At 37.3% G+C, this 26,953-nt stretch overlaps 1 protein-coding gene across 2 annotated transcripts in view; it reads right to left on the reverse strand.

Moving 5' to 3' along the window:
- Window positions 1–3,871: 3,871 nt before the first annotated feature.
- The window catches only part of sh2d4a.S (SH2 domain containing 4A S homeolog), a 38,712-nt gene continuing 15,630 nt past the window's right edge, over window positions 3,872–26,953 (reverse strand). For both annotated transcript variants that reach the window (XM_018243556.2, XM_041579856.1), the window contains 7 exons: window positions 22,964–23,123; window positions 20,141–20,297; window positions 13,022–13,163; window positions 10,460–10,658; window positions 9,477–9,616; window positions 6,317–6,537; window positions 3,872–4,776 (listed from right to left, as the gene is read on the reverse strand). In XM_018243556.2, coding sequence (XP_018099045.1) covers window positions 4,684–4,776; window positions 6,317–6,537; window positions 9,477–9,616; window positions 10,460–10,658; window positions 13,022–13,163; window positions 20,141–20,297; window positions 22,964–23,123 — 1,112 coding nt within the window. In that variant the 3' untranslated portion in view covers window positions 3,872–4,683. The remainder of the gene's footprint in view (window positions 4,777–6,316; window positions 6,538–9,476; window positions 9,617–10,459; window positions 10,659–13,021; window positions 13,164–20,140; window positions 20,298–22,963; window positions 23,124–26,953) is intronic.

Consider the following 26,953-nt stretch of genomic DNA (forward strand, 5'->3'; position numbering starts at 1 on the left):
TAGGTTAATCGTGTAGCACCACCAAACCAAGTGTGGATCCACTTGTCTACTGACAGTCTACTGACAGTACAATAAAAACCAATGTGATGCACTCAAAACCACAGGCTTTCTATATAAGGTAATCTTAAAAGAGTAAAGGTATGCCCAATAATGTAATATTGTTGGAGGAAGTAGCAACAACACACTTTTTAGTCTACTTGCACAAACTGCTCTTATAACAGCACATATTACAAGAAAATGTATTCACAGTACCAGCAATAGCAGAGACCCAGTAATGCGAATACATTTTCTTGTGGTTAGAACGCTTTGTGTAAATAGACTGAAAAGCATGTGGCGGCTACTTCCTCCAACATCTTCAAACTCCTCTAAAACCTTAGGCTTTGGTTTAGATCAAATAACCTAAATCACCACAATTTTAATGTTTGTCCTAATGAAGACCAATGCTGTATTTAGGTCTGGTTCCACCCTAGGCCAGATCTAACTGTGGCCCAATGTGTCACTTCTGCTGAGTGTGCTACAATGCACCTCACACTCCTCACTACCCAGTTCTGGGGAGATCTTTAATTTTTATTGCAAAACATTTATTCTATTAAATAGGCACTGAAGGGCTTCCCCCCTTAAGCAGCTGCCCTGGGCATAGGCCCTTAGGTACCTATATATAAATAAAGCCCTGTATATGGCAGGACTGCCAATGTATTTGGGCATTGTAGTGCAGGTAGTTCTGGGGTTAAGCTTTTACAGAGTTCCTACAGGGGCAGGCTCCTATGTGAACTAGCAGCTTACAGGAGGCTCTGTTTGGCAGCACATCCTGGAATTCAAACATAAGCAGCTGCTTTGAGGCCACTGGGAGCAACATCCAAAGGGTGGGCCACTGGTTGGGGATCACTGGTCAAAGCAAACACTATAGTTTATTTGTGAAATTAACTTCCATGCACATTACTGCTGGGCCATCACATCGCACAAGAATTATATTTAAGGGGTTTAATACCATATGTTGTAACTTTTATGGTTATAAACTCTCTTTTAAGCACGCCTCTTCAATAACTACAGCTCATATACAAGAGAAGACATTGATAACTGCTTTCTAGAACCTAGAATTCTTTTTCTCTTTAAATTGAGAGCCCCTGGAGTAGTATCTTAGCTCCATTTAATAGTTTGTTACTGCCATCTGCTGCCAAAATTATGTATGAGCAAGAAAGGAAAAATGTGTTCCTCCAATAAATATGGCTGAAGGTATATAGGGAGGTCAGGAACATTATGTTTGTAAAGAACGAGAATCACTTACTCTGAGATTATTTCAGTAGGTCTTCTTGGCAAAAAAATATGTAGTTTTAAAGGTACATTATGAGCCCTTCAAGTGGTATGCAATTAGCACAGCAAAGTAAGAAATGAATGCTCAGAACTTAAAGGAAACTTTACCCCCAGAATAAATGCTTAATCATTTTAAATGCTAGTTTATATTATATTAAGTGGCATATTAAATTGGAATATATATATATATATATATATATATATATATATATATATATATATATATATATATATATATATTGTAAGCTGCAGGATCCACAACAGACACTTTTCTCATTATCATGTTGGAATGTCCAAGTACGTCACATTCTTGGGCTGTCTTGCATGAACTGCACATTTGAGGTCTCCCCAGAGTGGCTCAATGATATTAAGGGTCAGGAGACTGAGATGGCCACTCCAGAACCTTCACTTTATTTTGCTGTTTCAACAGAACCCCTAATTTTGCACTTCTTAATTTGAGCACTCCTGATTGGCAATCTAAATTCCTTTGATATTTTCTTATATCCCTTTCGTGTTTTGTAGAGTTCAACTACCTTTTCCTGCAGATCCTTTGACAATTATTTTGCTTTCCCCATGACTTAGAATCCAAAAAAACATCAGTGCAGCATTGGATGAAAGATGCAAGGGTCTGTCAGGATTCCAGAAAGTCATTGACCTTTTATACAAACCCACTAATTTCAAGCAAACAGATCACAGGTGAAGATGGTTACCTTTAATAACCATTCTAACCCTTTTGTATCAAGTTGTGTGCATGTGTCAAGTTTTGTGCATGTTATCAGGCCAAATCACCAGGGTATGTAAACTTTTGATCAGTTTGAAACTGGAGGCTTTTTGCCAGGAAGAATGGGCAGCTTTACCATCTGAGAAGATAAAGAGTCTCATCCACAACAACCTTCAAGCTGTCATTGATGTTAAAGGGGCAATACACGGTATTAAGAACTGGGGTATGTAAACTTTTGATCAGGGTCATTTGGGTAGTTTGTGTAGTAATTAGGATTTAAAAAGAGTAAACACAGTTGTTTGACAATAAATGGCTTCAGCCAACCACTAACCATGAGTGAAAGAAAAGTTTTTGTGTTATCATTCGTATTCTCTGAAAAATGGTTAAGAAATCATAAATTCTGCTAGGGTATGTAAACTTATGAGCACAACTGTGTATGTGTGTGTGTATATATATATATATATATATATATATATATATATATATATATATATATATATATATATATATACACAGTATATATATATATATATATATATATATATAGTCATATATATAGTCATATATATATATATATATATATATATTTAAAGGGATACTGTCATGGAAAAACATGTTTTTTTTCCAAAACACATCAGTTAATAGTGCTGCTCCAGCAGAATTCTGCACTGAAATCCATTTCTCAAAAGAGCAAACAGATTTTTTTATATTCAATTTTGAAATCTGACATGGGGCTAGACATATTGTCAATTTCCCAGCTGCCCCAAGTCATGTGACTTGTGCTCTGATAAACCTCAATCACTCTTTACTGCTGTACTGCAAGTTGGAGTGATATCCCCCCCAGCAGCCAAACAAAAGAACAATGGGAAGGTAACCAGATAACAGTTCCCTAACACAAGATAACAGCTGCCTGGTAGATCTAAGAACAACACTCAATAGTAAAAACCCATGTCCCACTGAGACACATTCAGTTACATTGAGAAGGAAAAACAGCAGCCTGCCAGAAAGCATTTCTCTCCTAAAGTGCAGGCACAAGTCACATGACTGGGGCAGCTGGGAAATTGACAAAATGTCTAGCCCCATGTCAGATTTCAAAATTGAATATAAAAAAAGCTGTTTGTTCTTTTGAGGAATGGATTTCAGTGCAGAATTCTGCTGGAGTAGCGCTATTAACTGATAGTTAAGGTTTTTTTATTTGAAACAGGATCCCTTTAAGTAAATATTGCCCTTTTACATATTTACCCTTGAGTGCCCATTTTATAATATTCTCTGTGCTGCCTCAGAGATAACCTGACCAGAAATACTACAGCTCTAACTGTAACAGGAGGAAGTGTGGAAGCAAAAGACAAAAGTTTGACCAGTAATTGGCTCATGTGACCTAACATGTATGTGTGTCCATGGTTTGTTTGTGTGCACTGCGAATCGTACAGTCCAAGGGGCGGGCCTAAATGCTTAAAATGTATATTCTATTTAGGATTGTCCAATAGCACATACTGCTAGAAATGTATATTTTTATGAAAATGGTTTATTTAGATAAAACAGGAGTTTACATATGGGCTGTTTTATGTAATATATTTTTATAGTGACCTACTTTGTTTGGGGGTATAGTCTTCCTTTAACATTTAGAAATTATACTGTAGAAGCAAAGCTAGAGACAACTGCATACCTTTTAGTGATCCATTCACATGACCCAATGTGACCCAATAATTGAGGTTGGCAATATCTGTTATGTTTTGGTAAAAGACCATTAGAATTGCCTTTGTATAATCGGCAGTAGTGCACAGTGGAAACACAGCATTTCCAGTGCTTCCAGATGAACAGAATATCAGGACCAAAAAATTCAAACATATTTTTTATTCATTACATACTTATACTTTATACAAAATATTTACTGAACAGACCCTTAGGTAGCACACTAGCTTTTTCCATTGGAACCTATAGGGTGATATAATAAAAATGTTATGTAAATGTAAATAGTGCACAATGCTAATCATTATTTTGTTGAATATATTAGAATCTATATAAGCGATAATAAGCAAAAAAAATGCATTTTTTTTGGTGCCATAGTACTTTCACTGGGATATTTTTTACTTTTGTTTGGTAAACTATTATATCCCTTATGAGTTTTAATAATATCAGTATTAATCACACTGTGTAAAAGAGTTGACTTTACATAAAGGAGGGCCTTTAGGAGAAGCTTCTCTAGTGTTAACAACTTCCTGGATTTTTTAATTAATTTCAAAAAATTGTCACAAAGCTGACTATTTATCTCTGAAAGAATCAAGTCTCTCTGTTGTTCTTTTCTGCTTTGTGCAATAAGAGAAGTCCATTCCTGGCCACAAGTCATGGCAGCATCCTAACCATTGATGTTACTCCATACACATTTCAAATCTAATTCATAAATTATGTGAGATGAGTGAAGTGCAGAAACTGATAAACTGTGTCTTTTGACATTATTTAGATCTTGACCATGTCCGTTCATGCATTAGGAAGCCCTTTATAGTTCCAGATTTGTTCAGTAACAGAATCTGAAAAACTATGCCTACTATAACTATGCAGTCCTGCTGCTATAATACTTGTTGCTCATGAAGGTACATTCAGCAAAGTGGTTTTGTCCTCTTAGGCACAGTGGTTTCATGTAGCCAGTGGTTTCATTCCAGAAGATCACTATAATCACATACTCCATTTTTTTGGTCACTTGGATAACGTAGCAGCTCCCTTCCCAATGAAGTAATAGGCTCAGTCTGTCAAAATAAATGTGATTAAACCATTATATTTCCACTTAAGGAATATTCAAGTTTAAACAGCAAATAAAAAAACAGCTACAGCTGCTTAAATTAATATATGGTGCCATCTTGCATGAGTAACCAGTAACCAACTGTGAAATGGTAGAGAGGCAAAAAGGCAGGTTTTGTCTCTTATAGATCTGACTGGTGGATTTATAACTCTAAATGAGTATTGTGTTATGCAAGCTCGGTATTTTGCGTCATTTTTTTTTATTATTTTTTTTTATTTATAAATCCCCTTGCCCTAACTATAGCTCTTGTTGCTCATTATTCAGATTCAAATTGTACACATGCACATACTTGTCCTTAGTTAAAAATTACTTTCTTTAATAGTGCATAGTCAACATTATTCAAGACAAACACACATTGCAGTAACACAGCTTTACAGAAAAATTTAAATCTAGGTTACCTTCTAGTAATGCTTCCAATCCCAGAACTGTGACTTCCCACTGACCAACCATCATACCACACTCATACCACACTCTTCCATAGCAATCTAAGTGTAATTGTTGGTCAGTGGAAAGTGATCTCACACTTCTGGGATTGGAAGCATTACTAGGAGGTAACCTAGATTTTATTTTTTCCTATAAAAATATAGTGCAGTTTAGTACAGAGTATTTATTGTAAGAGTACAGTTGTTATGCCACATATTAAACCGTATCAGGAGGTATACATGAATAGGTAATACTTTAGTAATGTTTAAGTACAGAAAGATCATGAGGGGAGTTGCTACATTAGAACTATAACTGTTCTACATTGCCTACTTGCTCACAAAAGCTATTGTTTACCAGTAGATTTATCTTATTCTGAATAGCACATTTAATATATTTGGTGGAATGGCTTATATCCCTTAAAGGAGAACTAAAACCTAAAAAAGAATATGGCTAAAAATGTCATATTTTATATACTGAACTTATGGAGTTAGTCGGGGGAGATTTTGGGGCTGCGTTGGTGCATTGAGCGCAATGTCGCTTTCTGCACTAGCGGAGCCGAATTTACAGGTTCTCACCTTGCCTCATGGCAGGAGTGGTCCTGGCGTCAGTCTCAGTTTCAGCTTCTCAATAGCAGCAATGATTACAGGAGGTCAACATCTTGGAATGTGTCTGTGACTCTCCCTTGCTTAATGGGCTCTGAGCAGCTGTTGAGAAGCTAAGTTTAGGGGTTGTTGCAAATTATCAAGCAGAAATGGGGCTTGCCTGTAATAAGCTGAAGCTACAAGACTGATTATTAAATTCTTATGCTAATTGTACTGGTTTCTGTGCTGTCATGTAGTAATTATCTGTATTAATAATCAGCCTTATACTGTGACAAGAAAAGAAGATGGGGAGCTACTGGGGCATCTTCATAGACACATATATTCACTGCTAAAGGACTGTGGTTGCCTTTGGCTGCTATAGAAGCCCAAAACATAATGTACAACATTTCTAGCTACTTCTATAGTTAAGCTTTAGTTCTCCTTTAAACAAAACTGAACCTTTGTATAACGTTTAATGCTTACCTTGTGATATTCAACAAGATCGACCAAAGTAGCATGCTGCAGTTGATCCATGCCCAAAAAGCTATATGAAGTAGCAGAAGCATCTATAAGAAAGTGTGCACATCCTTCTTCTGAACAATAAGAAAGGACATAGCCTTGAATCTTTTCACTGACACGTAAAAGGAAGCTTCCATGACCATGACTTTTGAGCAGTTCTTCCGACTCTTGGCGAGATATGATACCTATACACAGCAAAAAAAAACAACATAAAATTTGGGCAATCACCAAGACTCAACCCCACAGTGGTGACAAGTTTGTGCTACTTGAGTTATTAAACACAGGGGACCAACAAGAATTGTTAAGGAACTGTAGCAGAGCCCATAAAATACAGTAATGGACAGATTAATTAAAATAAAAACAAATCATTTTCTGAATCTTTAACTTAACAAAAAAATATTTCTGTCTTGACCTTCCCAGAGACATTATGGGTGAAATTTTAATGGATATTTGCAGAATACAAATCTAGAACAGGTTATATAAATTTGCACTACTAAAGGGCAGGCACTTGTAGCCCAAAAAACTCAAGACAATTGATTTACTTGACTTTTACTCAACCCCTCCAAAAATTCAGAACTTAAATTAGCACCTAAAAATGTGTATTGCTTTTAAACTCTGCGTATTTACTTAATTTATTATAAACTGTTAGCAGGATAAACTGTGCAAAAGACAAGTAGAGAAAGCTTTACCAATAGGTATACACATTGTAGTCACTTTTCACTTTTTTTCTAGGGGAAACCAAATTCATGTATGTTTTCCATTTTTCACCCTGAATAAAAAAGGAATTCTCTGCAATACAATGCGATAATTTCTACAAATATTTCCTTCTTTTCCTATTGATGAATATACTGTAATAAGACATTTTACTGGGCATGCTGACAATTTCCTTGACTTTTTAAATCACTTAAATTATTAAAATATAGGTAACATTTTTGACCAAAGGTTATAATGGCTTTTGACACTTCAGAACACTTTTCAACTAAAATTTTTTTTACTATGACCTTTGGTGAATGGACAAAAAAAAATTCAGATTTTATTTGAATTTAATTGGTAATGGAATAAAAATCTGACCCATAGTTAAATAGTTATTTTCTTAATAATCTCATTCAAGTTCAGCTTTAACCAGTACACAACCATTTATTTAAATCAGGTTTATAAAGATGACTTCATAAAATGCAGGAAATTATATTTAGTAAATATGTCACCCTTTGCTGGTACACTCTCTTAATCCTTTTTGCTATGTGAAAAATACTGGGATTATTACGCAGAACTTCCACCTAGTGGAGGATTTACATGTCAGGGAAATTCCTCTAGGAACAAATAAAACACACAAGTGCAGCAAACAGATATAGCTTTATATAAGAATTTTTCAAAAATGCAAGTATGAAAGTACAACAATTAACCCCTAGGGGTGAATCCAACCCTGGCACAGTCTCTACCAGTACTAAGTCCCACACTTCACTCCGGGTGGACAAAGACAGTCTCAGTTCGGTCCTTTCCTCCAAGAGCTCTTAAACTTTCCACAGGCAGCACTACCTGCCCCAAATATCTCTCCTTTTGTGCAAGGCAGTAACTCCCACATAGCAGGCTGTCAAGCAAATCCTGTCCTCATGCAAGGGACCACACGCTGCACTAGACACCCACAGAGTCTCAAATCTTGAGGCTGGGCTACCAAGCTCCCTAGCTAAGCACACAAAGCCTCTTTTAATCTTCAAGGCTAGCTCCTAACATTAGATGTGTGAGCACACCAAAGCCCTCTTTTACTGGAATCCATCCACAGGCAGTTCATTTAAGGTTTTCCATTGCCTCAAGCTCCAGACATCTCTATAGTTTGAGCTCCCATAATGCTTGGAGCCCTGTACCCCCAAGCCCTCCAAGGACCTCACCATCCCTTGGGTTTGGATTCCATCTTGCTCTAGCTGCATCCTCTCCCACCTGGAGTAAAAATGGAAAGAGACTGACCACATAGCAGCTTTGCTTTATAAAGTTGTTGCACAATAGTGACACCTTCTGGACAAATTTAGAAATGCCAGGGTACACTTCACTGGGGAAAAATAACTCAATCCCCCTCCCACATCCAATTCAGGCCCAACACTTAGCTGGCAACAGCAGGGGATTTCCAACTATGAGGGATTTTCTGACCATAGGGGAGCATAACCCCCAGGGAGGGCAGGCTGCAGGGTCTGCTGCACATAAACCTCCCCTCTGCAATCAATTTCATATCTTTAAATTTTGTGCATGTGCCTGAATGCTGCAATGCACAAAGCCAACAGTGGACAATGTTTATAGGGGAGTATGGTTGTTGCGTGTGCACCGTGGCCCCTCCAAATCTTTTTTTTGCAAAGAGCAGGCCCGGCAACTTCCAGTTCCCACTACATGGTGCTGCATACACACAATGCAATAAAGCTGATTTCTAGCATTAATGGTAAACTGCTTCAGTCCTTTTACCCATGCATTAATTAAAAACAAACAATCTTTCCTGAGACTAACTTGTTGCTGATTGGATATGCAAGTGAACTTGCAAACTTAAAGTGATACTGACACTAAAAAGTTTCTTTTCAAAATATTAATCTACATTAAAAGTTACCTACAGGTCACTTTGATCATTTGTTGCTAAATTCTGCTTTTGTAAGTAATTGTTACTTGAAGTTCCTAAACCTGACTGTTTTGCCAACCTGACTGTTCCTTCTCAGCCTGTCAGTTAGAATTTCTAATGTTAACCAACTACTGCAGCACAAATATGGCAGCCCCCACCCAGGGGAACATGGGGGTAAGAAAGGTAATAAAAAAAGCAAGGGGCAAATACTTTTATGGCAAAATTATAAATAGTATTCAATGATGATGTTATGATGGAGATAAAAAAAAGTAAGGTTTTTAATAGCAAAAGGGATTGCAATATAAGTTTAACTTTAAAAAAAGATGTTCCTTGACCTTCAACAAATGGGGCATCTGATTATGGCACACAGCCTCAGCTACTACAGATCAGCATCACAGCATAGATCAGGAGTAAGCAGTAGAGAGGAAGAAGAGATGGCAGAGTGATCCTGGGATCATAGATAATAGTTATGCACAACTGTAAAGCCACAGCTTGACCATTTCCACTATAGGACTACGAAAATCTTACCATGAAACCATGGCTCAATATACGATCCAGATTTATCCCATCCTGCTCTTAAAGGTAACTGCTCTTCTTTAAACCATTTGATGATATTTTCTCGGTTGGTGGCAGAATTCAGCCTTCTAACGCACTCTCGCCTTTCCAATCTAAAATAAATAGATAAATACTAAGTTTTTTAAGAAAAACACATTTAAGGAAGTTAAAGGGAATGTTACGAAATATTTTCTCTTTGTATTGGGCCTAATGTGTATAATATGAACATGATAAGGAACTTGCCTGGGAATTAAAGTGAGGATTGTTAGTCTGTTAGTAGCCAGTTAACTTTTGTGTTTCTATATGAAAAAATATTATCACAGTCTATGCATTGAAGCAATGTTCTATTTTTCACTGTATTTGTAAAGCCAAAATACAATAAATTTACTTTCATTATGCCAATATTATAACACCCAGGTGTTCCTTAAGTGGGCATACGTAATCTGTTCCATATTATTATAAATCACTTGATCCAATACAGCTCTAGCTGGGATCACCGTATTCTGGGATATGAAATGATCATGCATTTAATTTACAAATTAGTTTTTTTATTAAATGTGCTAGCAATCAAATATAGATTTGTTGTCTGCAAAGCACATAATTTTTTATGTGCTGGCAGGCAAATTGTTAAACTGGGATTTAAATCATACCCACGCATACCCACTAACTGTTATAGTTGTGTTAACAAGGGAATAACCACAGAATGATATTGGGGGGATAGCCATTCTGTCAGTGTTAGAGACTGGAAAAGAAGCTGCTTGAGGGAGAGTCAGGATGGCGAGGACTAGGCCCCAGCAGCTAGGAGAGTACTAACCACTTAGTGAAGCCCATGTCTTTTGGATGAAATGTTGAACAATAAAGCAAACCAAAGTTCTGGTTAAGTGACTGAGCATTCTATATATTCTTCTCTGAACTATACAGTGTACTAGTTCATAAAAGTTAATAAAACGTATTACCTGTTTACACTACTGTTATTTGCAGGTGTAGCTAGTTTTGGCTTTGGTGGTAGAGGTGGCCGTTTTATCCCTCCAAAGTTCTTGGCTGTGTCAGCCACTCTGCCTCGTTCCATTCCCTTCATTGATAGTCTCTTATAGTCATCCCGTGCTTGTTTAGCCACTGATCTTCTTCGTTCATCTGCCCTCTTTGACTTTTGTACTGAGGATAACATAAGACACAATTCCTATTACCACTCTTGTAGAACCACAAATATTGTATAAAAAAATAATATATCCAACATACATCCTTTACAGTAGAGCAATACACTAAAAGCAGGAAATATTGTGTCCTAGAGTCACACTTAAAAAAGGGCCTGTGATCCCCGATAAAATCTGCTTTTGCCCCTCTCTCGCTATATGATATCTAACATATTCCCGATCACAGAATTTTCCTTCAAAAAGCAAAACATACAAACTGCCCCAAACAAGTTCAAGTCTATCCAAGGGGTATGTTTAAAGGAGAACTAACCCCCCCCAATAAGAAAATCCTCTACCTATTACCCTATGAGCTTATGGGTGCCATCTTCCGGATCTCTGGTCTTCTTCAGGTCCTCTCCCTTTAAAAAAATGACTGGCACTTTTGGTACAAGGGCAGTTCCATCTGCACATGCGCTAATATGGTGCTCACTTACAGAAGAAGACTGGAAGGAGAAGCCTATGAGCTCTGCTGCACTTACTCTGCACCGATACATGAGCGAACTCTTAGGGGCAATTTCAGGGTTAACTATGTGGGGAGAAGCGGAGGGGAGACTACCTAGGGTAGTATGTAGGGGATTTTCTTATTGGGGGGTTATTTATAATTTATATTTATAATTGCATGCATATTCATGGCAGTATCAAAAATCTGTATCATACAGAAGAATCCTTTATTTTATACATAGTTATATACAAACAGGTACATCTGTCATGCAGTCGTTTTCCAATGAAAATCACTAAAGTCTGCTCTATTCCTGTGTGTTGGCCTCTACAAACACATGTCTTATATGTAATGCAAGAATCACGGTAGCCATCTGGTTGCCTCGTTGCCAGAGAATGTATGGCTCTCATTTTATCCAAAATAAATTATACATTTACTATTTAATGCTGGTACAGATGCAAGTGCTGGAGTGCTAAAGGGTACTACATTGCCTCCAAATGATGGCAATATGCAGAAGCTGTTCAAATGAGCATTTTTTTATTTTTTTTTAAACCGTATGTTTTTCTAATAAAAAGTCTCTGAAAGGTACCTAATGCTCACAATACTCTTTAGAAAAATGACACACTTGAAGCACTTGAAAGTAGTAAACGGCTACTGCAGTTATCAGGGTGTTTAAAAAACATTTGTTTTGCATGGTTACAAACTTTAAAACATAGCAATTGTGTCATGTGCAAAAGTGTAGTCCTCCTTCAACTTGTCTAGCGACAAGGGTTCCTGATTTTCCTACTTATTAGTCCTTAATAGCCATTATGAGTTGTCACCTCATGACATCTTTGGGCCACAAACTTTAGGCAAACCCTCATAAGATTGCAAGACCAGTAGGAAGGTTTGACTGACACAAAAATTAGGAGGTTGCACTTTTCCACATCACAAATGTTAACGTCTCAGATATACAAAAACAGCAAAAGCTTATTTTCAGAAAAAAAAGAACAGCAGTTGATGGAAAAAAACACCTCACCAGCTGTTAAACATGAAGATGGATGGATGAAAAATGGATTCCACCAAATATCAACAAATCCTTAAACTCAGACATCAAGAGTCACCATGAGCTACCTGAAGAAAAGCCAAATGAAAGTCCCCTGACCTAAATATCACTGACAATCTGTGGACAGACCTTAAAGGAACAGTAATACCAAAAAATAAAAGTGTATTTAAGGAATGACAATATAATGTACTGTTATCCTGCACTGGTCCAACTGGCTAGTTTTTTCAGAAATAGAACTATATTTTATATAAACAAGCTGATGAGTAGCCATGGGTATAGCCATTCAAGCAAAGGATACACAATAGATAACAGATACATTCTGAAGAATCCCATTGTATACCACAGAGCTTATCTGTTATCTGCTGTGTATCCTGTGCCTTTTCTCCTTTTTCAACTTTGAATGGCTGCCCTTATGGCTACACAGCAGTTTATTTATATACATAAACGATAGCAGAGTTTCAGAATCAAACATACCAGTTGTACCGGTGCTGAGCAAAAGTACATTACATGTACAATACTTTAAAACACTAATTTTTTTGGTGTTGCTGTTCCTTTAAACATGCAAAACAAACCAAGAAGATCTCGGACTTAAAACAGATCTGCAAGGAAAAGTGGGCAAAAATGTTAAGACTCTTACCTAGGTACAAAAGGAGTTTACAAACTGTAATCTGTGCCAGAGGGGGAGTTACTAAATACTGACCAAGCTTTTCCAAAGTTTACACATGCCACAATAACTACTTGCTTTGTTCCTATGTTTTAAAGCATGACCTACAGTAAATATGTAAGTTTGGCAAAGGGTGCCCAGACTCTTTTATTCAACTATATTTGTACCACTACTTACATGATTCTTGCCATTCTTTATCTTCTTTTTCTAATTTTTGTTTTACTTCTTGTGCTTCTTTCCAGTTCATATAAATTTCTTGAGTTCTCTCTTGAAGTCTGTCATTCTCTTTTTCTTGGGCTTTCAGGATATTTTCTTTTTTCTTTAACAATACACAAAGAGGAACAGGTTTTGTTAAACCCCCTTTGGGTATAAACAAACAAGCTATAAAATTGTCTGGAATACTATACATTCTATAGTATACAGAATACATACATTCTATATATTTTGTGGGCATTTTAGTCACCTATAACAATACTATCTGATCACCCAGGCATGTTACAAGTTCAGAGGCTGACATAATGAAGGAACAGTGCCATAACGGCCACTCATGCAGTATCCAGTAAAATACTATAGAGCAGGGGTCCCCAAATGTAAAAAGAGATGGGGAGCAACACAATCATGCAAAACATTCCAGGGGGTACCAAATAAGGGTGATGATTGGCTATTGGGTAGCCCCTATATGGACTGGCACCCTCCAGGAGGCTGTGTTTGGCAGTACATCTGGTTTTGATGCAGCCAAAGCTTGCCTCCAAGCCTGGAATTAAAAAATTAGAAACTACTTTGAGGCCACTGGAAGCAACATCCAAGGAGTTAGTGAGCAACATGTTGCTCATGAGCCATTGCTAAAGAGGATCACCTACTGTTTGGCCAGATTTAAGGTTGTTTTAGACCTCATGGTTAAAATTAATCTCATGTGCAAGTCAAACTATGATGATTCTTGTACAGTATTGCATTGTGCCATTATATTTCTCCTAAAGTTGTAATTCATAAAATAAATAATTATTGAGCAACTTAAATCCCCAGATTAACAAATATTGCTTGTTCTACTAATGGAAAAAGTTCCTGATTTCCAATTAGAAAACACGAAGGTGTTATTTTAAGACATACTGCTCATATTCCCCAGATTCAGCACCAGTAGGTGCAACATACAAGGGAGCTATGTACTTATTGATGGAAACTTTTGTTTATATTCTGCTGAGCTTTGGTATAACAAAACTATTGTATTTCGGACCACTGACTTTTTCTAAGCAAGGCAGTACAATAATCACTATTACTGGGAGAAAGCATTTAGAAATTGTGCACCAGGAAATAAGCAGGAAGCTGGTTTTAAGTTTTACAAAATTGTAATTTTTTTCTACACTAGTCTCCGTGGTGTTTATATATTTGGCCAGTAGATGTCACTGTGTGCTAAACTTATACTGTGTAATCCAAATACATTCTCTATTGAAAGGAGTGAATTTCATTCATTCATCCTGCTAGGGGGCTGTAATGGCTGAATTAAGCTGTTAATACAGTGCTGTCTCACCATTTATTTTTCTCACTGTGAATATAATATAATATACATAACAAATTAGTAACCAGGATGTCTGTTTTTACAGCAGCCTGCACCTTTTTGTCCGAACCCTGGTGTGACTTAAGACACAAAATTTTCTATATACTACCAGTTATTTAGCACTTATGAAACAGCTCTTACTGCTTGAAACTATTTTTAAATGCCAAGAGTAAATGTGATTGCTGAATGATATAAACTCCACTAATGTGGACATGGTAATGATGAAAAAAACGATTTGTAGCAGTCCATAAACAGGCAGATTTAACATGCCACTTTGGCCTCTTTGAGACCAATTAAGCAGCGTATTTGCAATATGTAAGGTGATCTTCTATAGGCTTACCCAACCTAGCTGTTTCTATGCTACTAGATGATATTTCATTAAAATACTTTGCAAAAGATTCACTGTGACAGCCCCAAAACATGTCAGTTATTTAAGAGTTCCATTTCTTATGGTTGGTTGGAATGAAAACTGAAGTTTTCATTGTGAGTAAAGATACTGCTGTACTTGGGAGGAACCTGCTGCATTAAATGTGCAGTTAGTGAATGTTCACATTACTAAAGCGCCTGCAGACCACACGCTACCCCGACCCCCTTCGCGCACAAGCGCACAGGCATGATAGCTATGGGGAACTCTGAGTTCCCAATTTTCGGATGCGGTGGGGCGGCATGCCACTCCTAAAGTTTGGCTCTCCTAGGCCTGGGCCTTTGTGGCCTCGCCATAAATCCGGGCCTGTTCAAACCTAGCACAGCGCCCTTCTTTTACGGCACATGGATGAAAATGAGTTACTTTTTTTTTTGAAGACTTGATCAACCCACAGACTAAAGAGACATCTGCTGCTATTTTTTTTTATATCTCCGACTCTACCACTTTGGTAAAACTTATATTAAAGCAACAGCAACTACTTCATCTAAACTTTTGAAAAAGTGATCCACCACAAAAAGAACTTGATAAACGTCTATAAATTGTACTGACCAAGCATTTCGCTTACCATTTTTACATGACCACTAACCTCTCTCCAAGACAACCTGGACAATCACTTGGGAAAACACTAAAAAGATGGTGAGTGACATGTATAAGACAAGCAGCACAAACTTTTTCAGACTCTCCTTCTACCTGCTGGTAGGGTTGACATCTTTTCATAAAATTTCCACCGGCCATTAGTGGGGACGGGAACAAAAGGGACGGGCAATGATGTAAAAGGGGGCGGCTGTGACATTAAAAAGGGTGGAGCCACATTACACGATGGCAAGAAGGCAGAAAAAAGGTATGTATCGAGCAGATTGGGAGCGGGCCAAGGGCTTTTTTTTAAGGGTATTACAAATTTACTGCAACTACATTGCCGGTAAATTTGTAATACTGGCCCTGGCCTTGGCAGGTGTTGTGCTCTAATACACTTCAGTCACTCTTTACTGCTGCACTGCAAGTTGGAGTGATATCACCCCCTCTCTTCTCCCCCCCCCCCCATCAACCCATCAGCAGAACAATGGGAAGGTAAGCAGATAACAGCTCCCTGGTTGATATAAGAACAGCACTCAATAGTAAGAATTAATGTCCCACTGCAACACCTTCAGTTACATTGAGTAGGAGAAACAATATCCTGCCGGAAAGCAGTTCCATCCTGAAGTGCTGGCTCTTTCTGAAAGCACATGACCAGGCAAAATGACCTGAGATGGCTGCATGCACACTAATATTCCAACTAAAAAAATACACTTGTTGGGTTAGGAATGGAATTTTACATGGTAGAGTGAATTATTTGCAGTGTAAACAGTGTAATTTAGAAATAAAAACGACACTATAAAAATCCCTTTAACAGAATCCCTTTAACAAGAAACACACACAAGCCTTGATTAATCAAGTGCTCACAGCTACACGCCTTGCTGTTGCCTCCAGCTCAGTACTTTAATATCTTGTTGTGAGTATTTCTTTCTTCAAAGCTTGATTATTAATAGTCTTTTTTTTACTGGTTTTTGTGATATAATAATATATGACTGCAATATTTTTTCAAGTTAAAAGAATGAGACGTGGCCACAATATGTACAGTAAGCTCACATGCCACGTCAAGGTCCCTTAATGTATATACACTGCTTATTAGCATTCTAAGTCCGTTTTGCATTTAAAATCATATAGTTCCCAACAAACAGTGTTACTGAATGAAATGCTTGAACAAAATTAAATTGCAAGTTAATGTAAAACCAGTGTGCCAGAAACCTTGCTAAATATCACTTTAGACAAACATAGCTATCATTTCTGAGTCATATAATTTCATAAGATAGTCTACTGCCTGACCCTGAGAACGTCAACGCTGTTATACAAGCACCGTCTCTTTCTGATTTCCAGACCTTCTTAGGTCTTAGGTTCATTGTTTATTTTCTCAGTTGCAGAACCTCTTAGACTCAGAGCACTACAACAATGAACGTTATGTCTGGTTTGGCCAGAATCTGTTTGGTGTAGAAGAATTAAGAGAGTAGCACAACACCATATATGTTGCAGGTGGGGAGCTTACCCCTTTTATTTAAAGTGACCACCTGTGCATCAATGTTTCGGGGGGGATTAACCCTCCCTTGGTCCTGACTTATTCCTGGTTAATCCCCCCCGAAACATTGATGCACAGGTGGTCACTTTAAATAAAAGGGGTAAGCTCCCCACCTGCAACATATATGGTGTTGTGCTATTCTCTTAAATATTCTACATTGTACTGACGTGTGCCAACCGTCTAGAGAGATCTGCACCACCAGGGCAGGAAGCATCGTGGAAAGGGTGAGAGGTGCGGTTCATCTACACACAGAATCTGTTTGGCACAGCTTTGAAACTGTGAACAGTCCAGCACAAGTTTTACTATGGTAGATCACATAGAGAAAGCGATTGCATCTGCATTACGGCCTATTATAGAGGCATAACCAAAATATTCTATTGTTGAAAAAGAAGCTGTGGCATATATAAAAGGAATAGAAATGTGGAGATGGAGAATGTACCTGGGAACTGGCCATAGCCCCTTACAACAAAGGGTCTAGGAAGAACAGGAATAGCAAGACTACTGAGGTTAAACTAAAAGGGGAATGTTTTAATTGAGTTTATATTCATACTTATTTGGTGTCAAAGAAACAACTTAATTTGGTTTGATTGCTACTAATTTAGGGGCAGATTTATCAAGGGTCGAATTTCGAGGGTTAAAAAACCCTCAAATTCGACCCTTGAAGTAAAAATCCTTCGAATTCAATATTTGATTTTGCGCAAAAGCTTAGATCGAACGACTGAATAAAAATCGCCGGGCGACTAATCTCCCTGAATCTGACCATGTTTCTCTGCCCTTACGGCTTGCATAGATAACTATAAAATTGCTGTAAGGAAGAAATTTAATTGTTGACATTCTTAAAGGCGTGGAATACCCCCTTGTTCAACATGAGTTCAATTAATGTGCTGAACATACTCTTTTGTAGTGTTTTAGTTACAAAATATTTATGGTTTGTTATTTCTTCGGCTAAACAGGGCAAATAAAGAAACTGAAGCGACTTCATGTTTGGTTGTAGTGAGGTAGATAATTAGATTAACAGGGCAGAGATATATCCCCTGTATTATGTATTTCTGCATATCTGTAGGCCAAAATAGTCACAACAAAGGTTGGAGCAGGATTGTTTACATAGTTAACTGGCAGTTGAAAAAAGACAAAAAATCCAACCAAGTGATATCCCTTAAGTCTTGCCAAATTTGCTGTCAAATCTGGTGGCAGATCTGAAGAGGTAGTACCCCTGGTCTAACCCCCTAATAGGAAGGAAGGGGGTGGTGTGATTAGGGCCACAGTGTTTGAATTTATTTTGATCCCTACTTTTTTACTAACAATTTTTAGGATCTCAGATACCAACCATCCTTGTTTGCTTGCCTGCTTGCTTGCCTGCTTATAAATTATATTCTGATTATATTCTGATTCTGTCTGGTTTCATTTGGAAATTCATTTGGAATGTTATGTGCCCACAAGTGTTGACTATAATGAACTTTATATACAATGCAACAGTATATGGGCGTTTTTGAAAGTGTGCACACAAGATACAGATTTATTTAGTACAGTAAAATGCTTTTCTTTTACATTATGACATAGTGGATCTGTAATATTACTGTCTACAAATAACTTTAACAACAAAAGAAAATGTTAGCTTACACAGTTTATAAAATGTAAATACCTGGTTAATCCTTTACAGATATGTGACTATGTTATGATTGGAAGTGGACTGGAATTCCCCTAACGTTAAGTGGAGTATGAGGAAATATTTTTTAATATTTGGTTTAGTTTGGAGGGAAAATAATGCCAAATGAATGATGCCATATGACTCAATTTCAGTTCAGTATTGTTTAATACTCAATAACTTGCAAGTGGCAGCCACAATAAGTAAAAATGTGTTTTCAGTGATTCATAACCACACAAAAAACATACCTATAAAACTTTATAAAAAGCATAAATGTAAAGCCAGAACTGTGTAAATGGTGGTGCTGGATAAGGAAAGGAAAAGCAGAAGGTTTTGTATGACCAGCATGAATATCAGTCAATAAGTCAGACATCATATACAAAATCATCTGCTGCAAATGATAGAGCATTATGGGGTAAAAATCATACCCATTAGTGCTCAGTTACAGAACACTTGTAGGGACTCAGCCTGATTTTTGTGTATGCTAACTACTGTGATGAGGCTGAAATGGAAGTCCACAAAAAATGGCTACTACCTTGAACAAAATAATCAAACTCAGTAGTATAACACAGTGATGTAAAACTTGAGAAAATAAATCATCTCAGATTGAAATGACTTGTATAAAAGCTTTGCCGCAACAGTGGCGTAACTATAGAGGAAGTAGACCCAGGGTCACAAGGGGACCCAGACTTCAAGGTCTGCTTACCCTGTAGTCTTAGAAAGTCCACCTTTCACAGATGCTTATATCCTTACCTGGCAAGACTAGGCAGGAGTGAAGGATGCAAGCCAGTGGGATGGTAGAGGGGGGGTCCAGAAAGGAACTACTGTGTGCTGTGCCTCTCCGAAGATTTTTTTGCTGGGGTTGTAGTGGTGTTCTTGCCACTGTTTAAGAATGTGATTTGATTTTATCAGTTCTGCTATTTGTTGTCTTCCCTTTTTATTGCACACAACCAGTATCAGACTCAGACTGGCCCACAGGGATACCAGGAAAACTCCCGGTGGGCCTGGGTGTCAGTGGGCCCTCCTGCTTCAAAATATGTGGCATATTTCATGGCCATTACCCTTTTCTATCAGAACAACGAGACTAAATAGATTGAATAATAGATTATAACATGTAAAGAAAAGAGTCTAGCAGAATAGAGGTTGCGTGAGGAGAGGAATTATAATAGTACTGAGTGTGGGCCCTTGATCTAAGATTTTTGGGTGGGCCCCTGGTGTCCCAGTCTGACACTGCACACAACCAACCACTTTGTAGAGAGTGGGTCATTTTAAAAATAATATATATAAAATAGAAGCAACCAGCATACAAGAGAAATAGATTTTTCAGGGTCCTAGAGTGCTGCACATAGACAAAAGAAACAAGTGACCTGTCTACCATTCAGTGCTGAAAGAAATTGGTGTTTAGAGAATATATTCAGTTTGCAGAACGGTTAATTATAAACTCGAGCCAGCCCTTTAGAAATGTTTGCTAAGAGAAGGGTGACATATTTCACAGTGGGTTAGTTTACATGCCTTTCAAAAATGATTATTAGTTCTTGTTAGGGATAGAGATTATAATTCATTACCTGGTTTTCATCATTATTGCTTTGTGTATCTGCTATTCTGACATTTTCATTGACCATTTTCTTGTTTTCAGTGCTTTTTTTTAGTATGTCCATGGTGGTGTTGTGAGGTTGCAGTGTCATGGTAGACAGTTGGGACAATTCCGCTTCTTGTTTTTTCCTGAGGGGTAAACATTGTTGGACAATTAGCAAATGAATTCATGTTTAAGAAGAAATCATGTAAAACCTAATGCTACCTACTGCTACCAAATGCAAGTTAAAACTTAAACTTTGAGAATTTAAACTAAGTAAATAATAAAAAAGCAGTTAGACTCAGATGGGTCACATATAACTTTACAAAATAAGCTGATGCTAATTTCAGGTCTTTAAAAGACCATATTGGAAGCACTTGTGCCTTGACACCTGCTACTTCTAGCATCAAAACTTCCATTGCTTCAACATAGCACATTTTGAAGCAATGTACAGCACACAGCACAATAAGGCACAATATAATTCTGTATTTTTCACCACTGACCAGGGTTCCCATTACTTTGCATTTTTTTGTGCTAATGTAATAGAGGGCGTGTAATATGACTTACATGCCCCATGTGAGTGAAAGCAATCCACGCAAGATTCACAAATGGGCACTTATCTCATCATGGCAATGCTGTCCTTCTTGCTTGCTAATGGTAAAAGAGGCCTTCTGTGAAATAAATGCACAGAATTTACTTATATGATATCTTAGCCACAGATACCTTTGCTCTATAACTTTGAAAAGGGGCGCTTTAAAGGAACAGTTCAATGTGAAAATAAAAACTGGGTGAATAGATAGGCTGTGCAAAATAAAAAATGTATCTAATATAGTTAGTTAGCCAAAAATGTAATTTATAAAAGCTGGAGTGACTGGATGTGTAATAAAACAGCCAGAATCCAACTTCCTGCTTTTCAGCTCTGTAACTCTGAGCTAGTCAGCGACTTGAAGGGGGGCCACATGGTACATTTCTGTTCAGTGAGTTTGTAATTGATCCTCAGCATTCAGCTCAGATTCAAAAGCAACATATATGACCCATGTGCCCCCCCCCTCAAGTCTCTAATTGGTTACTGCCTGGTAACCAGGGTAACCTGTCAGTGTAAACCAAGAGAGCTGAAAAGCAGGAAGTAGTGTCTGACTGACATGTTATACATCAAATCACTCCAGCCTTTATACATTACATTTGTGCCTAACTAACTATATTAGAAACATTTTTTATTTTGCACAGTCTATCTATTTACCCAGTTTTTATGTTTACACTGAACAATTCCTTTAAATTATGGGCTTGTTAACTAAAGGTTCGCAATTTGTAACTGGGCAGTAACCCATAGCAACCAACCACATTTTGCTTTCATTACTCCTGCTGCAGCTGACTAAATATTGCTTATTACTGATTGGAAGCCAAATTCCCTATTGTTTTTAAATGAGCACTGACAAGGATATACAGTAACCAAGACAACTTAGCATGTCATGCAAGGTAGGTCTGGAGCATTGCTATGAGCCTTAGCACCATTCAAAAACTGTGCATAAAATGGCGCTAAGGTGGCCTGAACTTCAGTTTCAAATGTGTATTGTTATATAGAGCAGATCATCAACCCTTTAAACTACAACACCCTTATCTAGGCCCAGATTTATGGAAAGGTCACCTAGGCCCGGGCCTAGGGCGGCAAGATTTTAGAGGTCGGCATGCTGCTCAACCACACCCACATTGGTTCAAAAACACTGGGGATACAATAATTTTTTAAATTTCCCATGCACCAATCCCCATTGCTCCAGTCCAGATGATGAAAATTTGCACAAATAAAGGGGAGGGGACAGGGGTGACGAACGGCAGTGGGCCTAGGGGCGCCCACTATGTACATCCGGCCCTGCCCTTATCTGCTCACATATGCCTAAGCTTTGAAGAGAAAAAAAAGCTAAAAAACAGCAGTAGTTGTTATACAGCAGTGTATAACATATTTTCAGCCTGACTGTTAATCAGTAAATGGCACAACAGTGATAAAAAGCACCTGCTTAAGATAACACATTCACAATGGTTCTTTATGTTTCAGACAGGATGATAACATTAAAAATGTTAGTATGGATTGCATAAACATACCTAAGTAATAAATCATTTTTATATGCAGACTATCACAGTTCCTTTTGCCCATGGCACAGCTGAGAAGACCCGTAGAAACCTTATACATATACTACATAACCTCCCAAATATAAAAGTGTAGAAATCCTTCTCTTAAGTTAGTCATACAATTGCAGATATAGTACAGATATTCGATTTGTTATCCAGAAACCCGTTATCCGGAAAGCTGTCTCTCATAGACTCCATTTTAAACAAATAATCCATATTTTTAAAAATGATTTTCTTTTTCTCTCTAATAATAATACAGTACTTTGTACTTGATCCAAACTGAGATATAATAAATCCTTATTGGAAGCAAATCCAACCTATTAGGTTTATTTAATGTTTACATGTTTTTCTAGTAGACTTAAGGTATGAAGATCTAAATTACAGAAAGATCCGTTATCCAGAAAACCCCAAGTGCCGAGCATTCTGCATAGCAGGTCCCATACCTGCACCACAGTTACCTACAAAAGTGAGCCAACACAGATCACTGCATAGGCCAGCGTTAAACTTTAGCTGTAAGAACTGAACCTTTCAACCTGCTAGGTAGAACAAGGTAGAACAAGAAAAGCAAAATATGACTATTCACCTTGGGTTACTGCCCAGGTTCAAATTTGCCCCATATTAATAATAAGGTTTATTATGTCTATTCAACTACCTAAAACCCAGTCAGATCAATAGCAGAAAATAAGTTTACCTTAATTCCTCTGCTTCTTTTTCTGCTTCTTTGCGTGCCCGTTCTGCAATAATTTCATCACAGATTTCGTCATAGGGTTTATCAGACGAATGTTCTCCCATGACCCAGACCCAGACTTCCTGATCAGCTCCAACCTTCCAATGTATGGATTTATTAAATGCTACAAAAATAATGGAATTCATAAACATCTCTCACACAAGATGCAAGTTTCTTGTGAAATACAAATAGAACAATGTTTTATTTTGTTATTTTCAATTCATTCATTCATATATTAACATAAGATTGACCGAGTTCTGGCTTAATTTGGATGGGATTTGAATCTTAATACAGACAAACTAGCATTTCAAAAAACAGACTGGGTATTGAAACCAAAACTCCGTTTCATAACTGTGCACCTACTGCTCAAATTGTTTGCACTTCAGTAATTCTGTACATACTGACTAACGTGCTTTACCTGCTCTGAAGCTATAGCTTTAGCGGGCAATACTAGAGTTCTCTGATTCTAAATGTCAGCAACAGCTGAGAGGCTGAGACAGATAGTGAATACCTAGCCTAGAATGAACTAGCTAAAATGGTGTTGCAATGGTTAAGATGAAATGTCACCAGCTTTAGAACGCTATATAATAATAGGGCAATGATTCATGGGGTTATTACACAGGTTCCTTCTGGGAAGTCTTGGCCCTCCAGCTATTCACTCCACAATAAACACTAATGTGTGCCAAAGATTGCCTTTGCATTGTAATTAATAGGAAGCATATCATACCTCCCAACATTTGGGAAATAAAAAGAGGGATGAAAAAATTAAGTGCGCCAAACATTTTTTCACCACACCCATTGTGTGGCCGCACCCCCTAATTAACATGTTCATTTTACAAAATTTTGCAGATTATTAAAGATTGAACATATTTCTATTTTCAGTCGGATAAAGACGCAGTGTTCTGCGTCTTCATCCGACAGTCGGATACATGTAGTTTGTGTGTGCGATTTCCTGTTCGCTGCCATTATCTTCTGCACATCCGACACGTCGCATGTGTATCTTCGCATGATGATGTGTCAGACAACGGCGCTCTGTGTAGTTCAGCTCGAAGTGTGCTGAAGGTTATAGCTTCCCTTGCTGCTATTGATATTCAGCAGGGTGACTGCTGCCTTATACAGTAGCTCTAGGAACCTCTCCTGTTACTAAAGGCAGCAGTTAACCACAAATAAAAAGTTTGTTTGTGGCTTGGTAGATTGGCGTTTAATCACTGCTGATAAGCATATGTAAATCACAATTTAAAATACATTTTTTAAATTTATAGCATGGCACTGAGCATCCACAGAGGCACAGGTTCTACCACTGCACTGAACCATCCCAGAACATCACAAATTACTTATCTGAAATGGAGAATTAAGAGAATAAGAAGGAAGGTAATGTTATAAAGGTACAGTAACCTATAGCAACCAGTCAGCAGTTAGCATTTACTGATCACCTGTTTAGAAGCAAACATCTTATTGGTTGCAATAAATTACTCCACTTGGGCAAACTTAGTGCCTCCTTATTACATATGGGGGTAAATGCAATATCAGTCATGGCTATTTAAGTACAAAGTGCAATGTAATAAACATTTCATGGTATGGACACTCTCCATACAATGCACTATTTCACATTCATTCATCTCCTTTAGGCTAAATTACATTTAACAATTGATAGATTATATCATTCACTTTTAATTCTCTTTAAAAAAAAAATGTAAAAATTGTAACACATAGAAATAGGTTCAATGAATGAAGTAGTTTGCAAAACATTTATTTTAAAATGAAAAGTTAAAAAATGTATAACACATACATTTGGCTTTGTACTGAAACAAGATTCCATCCCACATATGAATAGTGTCACTCTGTCCATGCTATCAAATGCTTTCTGTTGTTGTACCCACATAGACTGGTATGTATAAGGGGCAGGGGTCTGTTAGGCTAAACACAGGCCATTAAAGCAAATACAGTTTATCAGCACAAACACATGTAGAATTCACAAACTAATATGTGAAAAATGAACACCTTTTTCAGTTATACTGTAAATACTGACATGTCTGTCATGTCATGGGATATTGTTATTAAGGTGGGCAAGGCTTTACATTAATATTAAGAAATATAAATATAAAAACATTTTGTTAATGTCACTTAATTAACAATTAGCTTTTATAAAAAGTTGTCCTAATCTATTTTATACAATTCAGACAAAGCAGAAGTACTTTTGTTAGCAAATCCCCAAAGAGCACATGTGGAAAAGGCGCAAAGGACTAGTTACATTTTAAAAAAAAATGATGTGCACATTGATTGATACACAAGAGTCACATTTTACATTGCAAAAGATTATAGTATTCTTTCATATCTTTATTTCAAGTATTTGTGTTATTATTGTAGCAATCTTAAGGCTGGCACATTTGTCTCCACATAGGTGATAACCTGACAATGAAATTGGGTGTGGGGCCCTATACAATCATTTTACAGTGCAAAATCCAATGTGATTGCAGGTGTCTGACCTGTAGTGCAAATATTACTTCTCTTGCAGTTTAATAGTTAGGTCTAGCTCTGAAAGATTAGATTACTGCACTTTGGACTTCTATGTGACCAATTAACATATTAGATAATTTAGTCAGCAGGCCAAAGAATTATATTCCTCCCCACTGAGACAGCCGTACTAATGATTGTGCTTTCTATAGCTCAACTAAAAACAAAACAAAAACAACTGTTTATACATCTGCCCATAGATAATAGACACTCAAATTAAAAAAAATAAAAGTCTAGTCATCAGCCAAAAAATAGTTCCATAAAAATTGGAAAAACGTGTAAAGGCATGGGACCTGTTATCAAGAATATTCAGGATCTGGGGTTTTCCAGACTCGGATCTTTCCATAATTTGGATCTTCATACCTTAAGTCTACTAGAAAATCATATAAACATTAAATAAACCCAATAGGCTAGTTTTGCTTCCAATAAGAATTAATTATATCTTAGTGTGGATCAAGTACAAGGTACTGTGTTATTATTACATAGAAAAAGCAATGACTCAAGCCATAATATGTACACTAAAGTTTGCTCGTACAATATAATTTTTTTTGTGAGGTCTCCATACAAACAGATCTTATATGCCCAATATAAGTATTTTTGGGCTGACCCAATTGTTTTCTCTGTGACCCAAATACAGCTCAAAAGCCTACTGCTTGATAACCCTGCTCCAAACCAGCAAACGCCTCTGACATCAGAAACAATGTTTACATTTAATGATTTAAAAATGTGCAGACACTTGTACACATCATGGAAGATCAATAAGAGAACTTTGAACTTTCATAAAACCAAAAACAGAAGTGACTATCCTATATCACGCCTACAATAGTCACTTTACCTATGAGATGTGTCAAAACAATGTGCCGATTATATAATATTGCATAACTGCATCCTTGTCAATTAAAACTTATTAAATAACTGACTGTGTTACTTGTGGCAATAATATCTCCACAGAGAGTAAATGGGTTCCTTAACCTGGCAGGCAACTTATACTAGACACCTGCATCCAACCTAGAACCAGTGAACAACAATGCTTTAAAGGAATTGTTCAGTGTGAAAATAAGAACTGGATAAATAGACAGGCTGTGTAAAATAAAAAATGTTTCTAATATAGTTAGTTAGCCAAAAATGTAATGTATAAAGGCTGGAGTGATTTGATGTATAACATGTCAGTCAGATCACTACTTCCTGCTTTTCAGCTCTCTTGGTTTACACTGACTGGTTACCCTGGTAACCAGGCAGTAACCAATCAGAGACTTGAGGGGGGGGCACATGGGTAATTTCTGTTCCTTTTGAATATGATCTGAATGCTGAGGATCAATTACAAACTTACTGAACAGAAATGTACCATGTGGCCCCCCTTCAAGTCGCTGACTAACTCAGAGTTATAGAGCTGAAAAGCAGGAAGTTGGATTCTGGCTGTTTTATTAGACATCTGTTCAC

Source organism: Xenopus laevis, chromosome 1S, assembly GCF_017654675.1.
Source record: "Xenopus laevis strain J_2021 chromosome 1S, Xenopus_laevis_v10.1, whole genome shotgun sequence".
Taxonomy (NCBI): Eukaryota; Metazoa; Chordata; class Amphibia; order Anura; family Pipidae; genus Xenopus; species Xenopus laevis.